This window comes from Hippopotamus amphibius, chromosome 3 (assembly GCF_030028045.1).
Source record: "Hippopotamus amphibius kiboko isolate mHipAmp2 chromosome 3, mHipAmp2.hap2, whole genome shotgun sequence".
Classification (NCBI taxonomy): domain Eukaryota; kingdom Metazoa; phylum Chordata; class Mammalia; order Artiodactyla; family Hippopotamidae; genus Hippopotamus; species Hippopotamus amphibius.
Genome location: NC_080188.1, coordinates 122,894,677 through 122,905,306, shown reverse-complemented (window position 1 = coordinate 122,905,306; position 10,630 = coordinate 122,894,677). Strand labels below are relative to the sequence as shown.

Here is a 10,630-nt window from a genome sequence, read left to right as displayed (position 1 = left end):
GAAGGAATAAAGGGTGGTACTTCCGCTGTCTTGCTGATTTCACTCTGGGGATATCCTAGTTCCTCTCTAATTTCCAGTAGCTACCACAGAGAGAATATAAAAGCTATTGTATTTTTACATACTGTTAATACATCTAGCCACCTTACAAGGTATCTCATCTTATTATCTTAATGCCTCTTGTGGTATTTCAAGAGCCTGTCTCATATTTCCTGGCAAAACAATAATGGTCTCTGCAAATGAATGTGTTTTCTCTCTTCTTTAGAAATATTTGGATTGGTTCATTTTATTATTTTTGTTGCTACTTGGGCAGCGGGAGAGTGACACAAAGCAAGGTTGACCGACAGTGCATGTGACAGGCATATTTTTGTTTATCCTGGATTTTAATGGAAATGTCATCCGCATCCATTATTTTATTTTAATTTTTTTAATAATATTTTTTGGCCATGCCACGTGGCTTGTGGGATCTTAGTTTCCCAAACAGAGATCAAACCCAGGCCCTCGGCAGTGAGATCACAGAGTCCTAACCACTGGACTGCCAGGGAATTCCCACGTCCATTATTTTAGAACTGTACTTGCTCTTGGCATTGTAAATTAATTTTTTGTACCTACATGGTTTTCTTCTATACTTATTTTGCTTTAAATTTTTATTAAGAATTGTCATTGAGTTTTATTAAATAACCTTCACCTAGTCACATAAGATTTCTTTTTTTCAGTTATTGAGATGATGATATTGGTAGAGTGTATGATATTGAACTGCACCCTTGGTTTTGGAATCCCCTGTGTATGTTTCGCATTTTAATCCAAGGCCCACCTCTGGCCTATATTTAATGACTTTTCAGAGGAGAACTTTTATATATATACACACATACATACATGGACGTAGTACTGTGGTTCTCAAAGCATAGTCCATGGGCCACTGTGGAACTCCGAGATTCTTACAAGGGGTCCTGGGAGATCAAACTCTTTTAATAATAATATTAAGATATTATTTTTCACTCTCATTCTCTTACAAGCATTCATTGGAGTTTTCCAGAGGCTACATGACATGTGACACAGCAACAGATTTAATGCAGAAGAAAATATGAGATTTCAGCAGTTTTCTATCAGTCATATGTTAAAGAGACTTGAAAAAATCTAAACAATGGTAATTCCAATGCAGCGCAATTGTTTTGTCCTTTTGGAAAATATACTCTTTTTTAATAAAGATATGCTATATATTAAAATATATGAATTTATTATTCTTATGATTAAATAAATGAATACATATTTTATAAATGTCTCCACTCCTTTTAAACTATGTGTAAATGTAGGTATTTAGAAGCCACTTAACCAGAAGCTCTTTGTGTGTCCTTAATCGTGTTTATGGTTATAATATATTCCCTTTTCTGAGAACCATTGACATAATATAGCCACGGACATATAGGTACATTTTATATATGTATCATTTGAATAATGCTAACAACCCTACTTATTATTTTCACTCCCAACTATTGATACTCATAAAAACGAGGAAGGTTGTGAAGTGGAAATTAACATAAGGATGATCAAGGAAGATCTCACTGAGAAGGAGACATTTGAGTAAAGACCAAGGAAACAAGAAAAAAGGAAATAAGATTAAAACAGGATTGGTATGTGTCGTGGCTCGAGCGCGGCTTGGAAAAGAATTTCCAGACACAAAGCAGTGTAGGAAGAAGTAGGTTTATTGGAAACAAAGGACAGAGAGGGTGGGAAAGATGCTGGAAAATCAGCGGGATGACTTCCTGGCAAAAGAGCCCTTGGCGGGCTCGCAGCCAGCTTTTATAACCCCTAGACAAAGAAAATTCCTGCTGGGGAAATGGCCCTGGAGCAGACCACTCCTAGAGCCCTGTCCTTGATACACCCCCACTCCATGCAGTCATGGAGCAGGCACCCAGGCTTTACCCATGAAGGCCTCAAGCATCTCTTAGGGCCTTAGGACTCCACTGGATCTTAGCATTTGGTGGCAGATGAGGGGATAGGGAGGGGGCTTTCTGAGACAGGTCTAGAGGTGATGTTTCTCACCACTTCCATATTCCATTGGCCTGAACTCAATGACAGGGCCACACCCTGGGGAAACAAGGTCAGCTCTATGTCCTGGTGGCAGAGGAAAATGGCTCAGTAAATAGCTCTCTGGTATATGTTTTTAATATCCTTGCTGTCTAGAGCATAAGCTCTTTTGTAAATTGTTGATCTTGGTAGGCAAACACTATATTTCATTTCTTTTTTTTTTCTTTTTAACTCTTTTTTTTAATACATTTTAAAAAAATTTATTTTTATTTTTATTTTTCGGCCATGCCACATGGCATGTGGGATCTTAGTTCCCTGACCAGGGATCGAAACCATGCCCCCTGCATTGGGAGTGTGGGGTCTTAACTGCTGGACCACTGGGGAAGTTCCTGTATTTCATTTCCAATCATGTCATCCTCAGCAAGATCTGTAAGCAAAAGCACATTTTTTCTTTTTTTCTTTTCATTTTTAAACATACAGAAATCAATTATATTTCTATACACTAGTAATGAGAAATTTGAAAATTAAGAAAACTATTCTATTTACGAGAGTATCACAAAGAATAGAAAAATTAGAAATAAATTTAGGAAAAGGAGGGTAAGACTGGTACTCTGAAAATTACAAAACTTCATGAAAAGAAATTTTAAAAGACCTAAGTAAATGGCAGGTCATTCCACGTTCGTGGATAGAAAGACTTAAGATTAACATGGCAACACTCTTCAAACTGATCTACAGATTCGACACCATTCCCATCAAAATCTAGGCACTTTTTAAAGGCTGAGATGAAGCGAGAGAGTAGCACAGACATATGTATACTACCAACTGTAAAATAGATAGTCAGTGGGAAGTTGTTGTATAACAAAGGGAGTCCAACTCGAGGATGGAAGATGCGTTAGAGGACTGGGGCGGGGAGGGTGGGGGGACTCGAGGGGGGGAGTCAAGGAAGGGAGGGAATACGGGGATATGTGTATAAAAACAGATGATTGAACTTGGTGTACCCCCCCCCCAAAAAAAAGATAAAGGCATATTTTTTCAACAGCTTTATTGAGATATAATTCACGTATAATAGAATGCATGCATTTAAATGGTACACTTCACACAAAAACAATAAAAATAAATGGTACACTTCCGTGGTTTCTAATATATTTCAGAATTGTGCACTCAGCCCCACAATCCATCATAGGACATTTTCATCACCCCCAAAAAGAACCCTCCCAGACAGCAGTCATTCCCCTTTCTCACGAACCCCTTAGGCAATAAGTAATCTACTTTCTGTCTCCATTCTCTTTTAGTGTTGCTGATGAAAAGCCTGATGTGAATTCTAGTTATTTTGTGGGAAATGTTTAGGTTTTTCTTTTCAACTTTCAATTTCTGAAACTTACTTATGGAAACTAGGATTTATTCAGACGTGAATCTTTTTCACTCATCTGTCTTAGCCCTCACTGAGTCCTTTTAGTCAGAAACTGATAAAACACATTTATCTTTTTTAAAAAAATTTATTTATTTATTTTATTTTCATTTATTGGCTGTGTTGTGTCTTCGTTACTGCGCGTGGGCTTTCTCCAGTTGCAGTGAACAGGGGCTACTCTTTGTTGTGGTATGCTGGCTTCTCATTGTGGTGTCTCCTCTTGCTGCGGAGCATGGGCTCCAGGCACATGGGCTTCAGTAGTTGCAGCACGTGGGCTCATTAGCTGTGGCTCATGGGCTTTAGAAGGTAGGCTCAGTAGTTGTGGCTCACGGGCTTAGTTGCTCTGTGGCATGTGGAATCTTCCCGGACCAGGGATCGAATCCATGTCGCCTTCATTGGCAGGCGGATTCTTAACCACTGTGCCACCAGGGAAGCCCAACACATTTATCTTTACTGCCATTCCCAGGCAATTGCAATCCTGTTTTTTTTCTTTACTGAAATATAGTTGATTTACAATATTGTGTTAGTTTCAGGTGTACAGCAAAGTGATTTAGTTATATATGTGTAGATATATAACACACATATATACATATACATACATATATATATTTATATCTATAGTTTTCAGATTATTTTCCATCCTGTTCATGTATTTTGTGAGAAGTGGTTTAACTCGAGTGTTTATTTCCAGGAGATACAATATTTGCTTAAGTCCAAGACATGTGTTAGAAGTATAGCTAAAATGATGCATTTCTCCCTGGACACATTTACGGTCCTGTTTCCAACTCCAGGCAGTAAGAGTCCTACAAACTGTACTTAGAAGGAAAACCAGGAGAAACATTGCCGTGGGGTCTTTTCTTCCCATCCTCATCTAGTCGTAAACTTCGAACGCAACACTGAGGATTCTAGCCTCCTCCCTCTTCTCTTTGATTCCTGTTTCTTTCCACCAGAGTTTGTCACCAGTGCATTTTCTGCAGGGCATTTAGCCCTCGTGTACCTACTGTCTGCTCCCCGTTCCCTATCCCCTGAGTGCTCGTGCTACGTGTTAGGTAATGAGGACCCCAGGTAGAACAAGCACCCTTTTCCACTCCACAGAGTGACAGCCCAGTGCTGGACATAGACACTTAAAAAAAATATTGGGTAAGTATTTGATGATTCATTCATTTATTTATTTTTTTAGGAGTGTGGTTGTTTTCATCGAGTGATTGGAGATTTTCCTATGATCGTTCTGTTCCTGATTTTCAGTTTGATTCCACAATGATCAGAGAACACACTTTGTATGATTTCAATTATTCTGCCATTGTCAAGGTTAGTTGCATGACATGTTGGCATGGACATCCTTCACTGCCACCTCCAGTGTTTCTTCCAATGCTCTCTTCTGCTGGACATCTGGCAGTTCCTGGTGCTGTCAGCACGATCCACTCTCATTCTCTTGAACTCTGCATGGATTTGCAGGCCCAAGCCCCCTCCAACAGACACCCTTCGGTTACATTATTGGCAAACACGTGACCGTGTAGAATGCGTACCCTCACTCCACTGGGGCAGCCCGGTGTGATGTCCTGAGGCAGATGGAGGCCAAATCTGTCCAAGTGCTGAGACTGGGGTTGAGAAGGGGCTTCCTGGGTCTGCCACATCTAGAGGCTGATGTCAGGTTCTGCACTCCTAAGAGGGTATCTCCTGGATGGGAATTTCAGCGACTACAGTCCTATTTGGCCTCCTGGCTCCCCAACGCAGGACCTACTCTTGTGCTTCATTCCTGCACATGTTATACCTGAAGGAAGAGTCGAACCTAGTGGGAGCGGAATTGTCCCGAGAAAGGGCCAGAGGTCTTCCTGGTGGAGTGGATGGCCCAGGAACGAAGAGGGACCCATGGAGGTGTGAGCAGAAGTGACAATAACTTATTGCTGGTGACAGGATTCTGGGGACTGGTAAAAGTAGGGGGAGCTAAGTTTCGATTTTAAAATCTCTTGCTTTGGGACTTCCCTGGTGGTCCAGTGGGTAAGACTCTGCACTCCCAAAGCAGAGGGCCTGGGTTTGAGCCCTGGTCAGGGAACTAGATCCGGCATGCATGCCACAACTAGGAAGTCCACATGCCACAACTGAAAATCCCGCATGCCACAGCAAGGACCCGGCACAGCTTAAATAAATAAATATTAAAAAAAAAAAAACCCTCTTGCTTTGCTTTGTTCTGATGTAGTGCGCACTTTTCCCTCGACCTTCCTGACTTGGTAGGTGATCGTGTAAATAAGTGGATGGACCACGTTGCCACTCAAGGGACACGACTAGGGAGAGTCACACCATTGGAAGGGGCACCAAACATCTCTGAGAGTAGGATAAATCATATTTTTGTGAAGTATTTTTAAAAGTCAAGATTAGTGCCATATATCAAATTTTAAAATCAAAACAGGATTCACTCACTGGCTCTGTTCCCAGCCCTGCACACTTGGGGCAGGGACAGAGAGAGCTGAGAAAAGTGCCCAGCCATGGCCAGCAGGGGTCAGAATGAAGATGAAGACTGGCGGATCAGAGAATTTGGACAGGACCCAACTGCCAGAACCTCCCCTCTGGTTCCTGGGGAGATAGGGGTGAGGAGGGGAGGAAAACCACTTTTCCCAATAGAGGGCTTGGGACGGTGAGAAACAAAGTGCTTTTCAAATACTTCCATTCTTCACCTGTGAGTTCTTTAATGAATAATTGTGTGTGTGTGTGATATATGAAGCTCTCTAAAGCCTCTACTTTAATCAAATAACAAAAAAGAACTTCAGCTTTGCAGATACTTTATTGAAATGAAAATGTATTTGAGGTTTCAACAATTGTCTTGCAGTGTGTAGATCAAAAGACAAAAAGGAAAGACAGCTTGTGGTTTGTACTCATCGCCAGTCGATATCTTCTGAGCCAAAGGTCTTGTGGAAAGTTAAAACAATACACAGTAAATACTATTATATATGATTTCCTGGAAAACAAAAATAAACATCATTTAGATTTTCAACTCTCTTTTGCAAAGTAAAATCCTGCAAGATAAACATTTCTTATTGTTTTCCTGGATCTGTCCATACACATCTGACATCCAAGAGAATTAGTGCTGGAGTAAAATCAGAATGATCTCATCATTTATTTGATCATTCAGGAGAAATTTATTAGTGCCAAAAAAGTGCTGGTATTTCCAGATCTTTTCCCCACCAGGGATCCCTTGAGTAAGTTTTTTCTGCACATTTCTTGTTCCTTGAAATAACTATCCATAACTATGCAGTGTGTGTTATCATTTTTCCACACAGAATTGTGAAAATCTCAGCTCTAATACAAGGACCCACGACATTTTTGTGTTCCTATACAGCCTTACTGTCAGAAATATAGAAAATAGCCTGATGCCTTTTACCTGTGACTCTGTGGCCTACAAAATCTTGAGGCTGTGCACTAAGAATGATTCGTTCAAGCTACACTTTTAAAGGAAAAAAGTTCATCATCCTTGATTGTAAGGATTATTCACTAAACATTTTGTTTAATTATAATAAATACATATAACATATAATTTACCATTTTTACCATTTTCAATATACCTAACACCATATTGACTCTGCAGTCAGGACAACCAATCTCCAAACTGTCTTCATCTTACAAAAAAGAAACTCTATACCTGTTAAGTAACTTCCATTTTCCTCAACATCCAACCCCTGGAAACGGCTATTCTACCTTGTGTTTCTATGAGATTGGCTTCTCTTGAAACCTGGTGTAAGTGAAGTCATGCAACCTTTGTCTTTTTATGGCTGGCTTATTTCACGCGTCATAATGCCCTCAGGTTCATCCACGTTGCACCATGTTCAAAATCTCCTTGGGGGCTGTTCACTTTTATCTGTACACTTTTTGCAATCTTTCTGAATTGTCTACCATAGAACATTTTAAATAATATATTAGGAGAGGAAAAAATGCTAGAATTACAATATCAATTTATAACTAGAAAGAATTACTCATTGTTAAACTACTGATTTTGGTTTGAAACAATTCCATCACCCATGATGGATTCAGACCCATGATCTGCATTTGTCATTTGTGGGATGCTTAGTTAACGGTCAAGGAATCCAATCATTTATACGAACAAATTCTGATTGCTTGAAAGTGCATTTTAAATTCTTTTAATAAGGTGTATGGAATCGTCCTCAAATGCCGTATTCTGGACTCTATTAGAATCATTCTTAAAATGTGTTAAGAAGATGGGGAAGAAGAAGGGAATCGTTTTTGCTGATCACTCCTACAAGTGAAGGACTTCTTGGGAATCAGATTTTTTTTTACCTTGGTAGAAAGTGTGTGTGTGTGTGTGTGTGTGAGCACGCGCGCGCGCCTCTGTGTGTACAGGGGAGCTGAGGGGTAGGTAGTCCTTTGCCCGAGTAGTCTTTTCCCTCTTTTGTCTTTTTCATTTATCATTCACTAAAGATTTCAGCACTGCAGCCTTAGATGTCTTTCTTGATGTCAGTCATTGGACTCACCACACAATGAAATAAACTGAAATAAAGCACATCCATCACTTGCTTTGGCATAATCAGTGACAAACGTAGACCCTGCTTGTCCCTGTCCCGTGGTTCTAAAAGCACAACAGAAAAAGACAAAATTACCATCATCTCATTGAAATTGTTCAAAGTTTCAGCTGACTGCTTGAGAAAACATTCCTTGAATTCGTCCACAGCGTCTGCAGTGTATTTGTCATCTATGAACTTTGCAAGAAATGCTCTGAATTCAATCTTGGACACACTGGTATTGACTGTTTTTGAAACCACTTCCTTGAGAAGTGAGCAGCCAGAACCTGGGAAGAAAGCATGCAAACATGGCCTCTAACACAGATGCATGAACCTCTTTCGGGCAGAATGATGATGTTGGTCCCCCTCTTACATCGCAGTAGAGATGTCTTTTCAGAAAGTGGTTAATGGTCTTGAGTTCTCAATTCTATGAGAGTAAACTTAGGATCTGGGATTTCTTTAAGCCCTAAAACATCCGCCCTTCCGCTTGCTAGCCTTGAGAAGCCAAACACTATGTAAACTTGATTAAGGAGGGCACTGAAGAAATTAGATGCTCTAACTTAGGGCAACATAGTAAACATTATCCGGTCTTTCTTTGTGCAAAGTCATGTGATGCTTCACCATTATCATTCAGAGTAGCAGGTAGGATATCCCAGTATTGTAAATGTATTGGGTCTAGGATATTTTCCATTAGCTCTGTTGATGCTAATTATTTTCTGCAATGAAAAATAATTTACAAATGAAATTCTTGTTTGTGAAGTGATTTGTTGTGGGAACTTCAATTGCATAGGAGAGAGCACTCTGGAACTGGATGTGTGAGAGGTGGGTTTTACTCTTGGGTCTGCAATTTTTTATTTAGTTGACCTTGAGTCTGTCAGCTTGAACACATCTGCATGTACTTGAGGAGCAAATGAGGTGGGGGTATTTAAAAGAGCTTTGTAAATTAAACAAAGCAAACTACTTATGTGACATGTTATTGAAGACCAGATTCTAGCTGCCAGGGCAGTTTTTTCTAGCTGGATCCTTCATTTTGGAAGGAGACCTCCAGGGGAGTATGAGCTCTTCTCATCTCTCTTCTTCAGCCACCATTGAGCAGGAAGGGGCTGGGAGTAAGGGCATTGCCGAAGGGCTCAAATCAATTCTGAGAATGTGTGAAGAGTGAGGGATCCACACGTGGTGGAGGACACTGTGTCACGCACCACAGCCTGAGCTTTTTATCCTAGGAGGATTCCTGTTTCTTTTCATATTTAAGGAGACTCCATGAGTGCCTCTTTCAGGAAATCCATCCAGATAATATAAATGTAGAGGATCATCAGAGCATCTTTTCCCCTTGCCCCACTGAAATGACTAATTCTAATAGTCAATCACAAGACTCATCCTGGTTTCATGGTACCTGTGACAATGGTGGGATACCCTGAACGGCATGAGAAACTACGGGCAGCTCTGGGGCAGAGGTGAAGCCCACGAACGAACTTCTTTCAGATTTTCTGGAATTAGTGATGACGCTTAGGTCTATGACATGCAGACCTGTCCTATACTGGCACTTGGGAATTGGGAGATCTTGCACAGGGGACCAGACAACAACCTTAGCCCCAGACCTCTGCCCCCTCAGCAGTACTCACCTGCATAGCAGTAAAGGGGGAGGGCGAGCAGCATGAGGACCGTAACCAGCTTCATGTTGGAAGCAGCGGTTGCTGGCAGTTCAGCCTAATGTGGCAGAGAGAAAGGAACTCACTTTGGAGGTGAGCACCCAGAACTGCTCCTTTTATTCTCAAGGTCACCACCCTAATCCTTCCCACAAGCGAGGAAATGAGTCACAGGATAAACCTGGCATTGGACCAGGAAACAACAGCAAGGATCAACCAGAACCCAGCTAGCCTGTGCTGTGTTGGTAGAAAAACCAAGGAGACAGAGACTTTGGGACCCCAAACAATTTCAGAGGTGTAATAATGATACATGATTTTAGGTAAAATGAATGCAAAAGTGCTTTCTGAATAAAGCAAAGTACAACATTGTGAACCTGTGTTGTCCTCCTTGTTTTATATTATTATGGTGATCATTTTCTCTTCTCCCTTCCCCTCCCTTTCCTCCTCCTCTTGTTTCTCCTCTCCTTCACTTTCTTCTTCAAAGTGCTCTTCAAAGTGCATATAGCTTTGTACCCTGTGTGTCTGTTCTGCTGGTTCACCAAGCACAAGAGCTGGGTACAGCACTCCATAAATCCTCTGAGAGGCAGACTTCTCTTGCCCATAGACAGTTTTCCAGTAAGGTGCTTTATTTTGTTTTTAAATTATTTATTTATTTATTTATTTATTTATTTATTTATTTATTTATTTATTTTTGTTGGCTGTGTTGGGTCTTTGTTGCTGTGTGCAGGCTTTCTCTAGTTGCAGCAAGCGGGGGGCTACTCTTCATTGCAGTGCGCGGGATTCTCATTGCGGTGGCTTCTTTTTGTTGTGGAGCACAGGCTCTAGGGGTGTGGGCTTCAGTAGTTGTGGCTTGCTGGCTCTAGAGCGCAGGCTTAGTAGTTGTGGCACATGGGCTTAGTTGCTCCCCAGCATGTGGGATCCTCCCAGACCAGGGATTGAACCCATGTCCCATGCACTGGCAGGTGGATTCTTAACCACTGCATCACCAGGGAAGTCCCAGTAAGGGGCTTTAAATTTGGGAAATGTTAATAATGTCTCACCTT

The 10,630-nt window shown here is 41.0% G+C and overlaps 1 protein-coding gene across 1 annotated transcript; it reads right to left on the bottom strand.

Moving 5' to 3' along the window:
• Nucleotides 1-6,235: 6,235 nt before the first annotated feature.
• SCGB2A2 (secretoglobin family 2A member 2) lies at nt 6,236-9,662 on the bottom strand. The gene is made up of 3 exons (XM_057729667.1): nt 9,564-9,662; nt 8,041-8,228; nt 6,236-6,386 (listed from the first exon to the last, which is right to left on the bottom strand). Exons 1-3 carry the CDS (start codon nt 9,616-9,618, stop codon nt 6,348-6,350), a joined length of 282 nt encoding a protein of 93 aa, XP_057585650.1. The 5' UTR covers nt 9,619-9,662; the 3' UTR covers nt 6,236-6,347.
• Nucleotides 9,663-10,630: the final 968 nt, after the last annotated feature.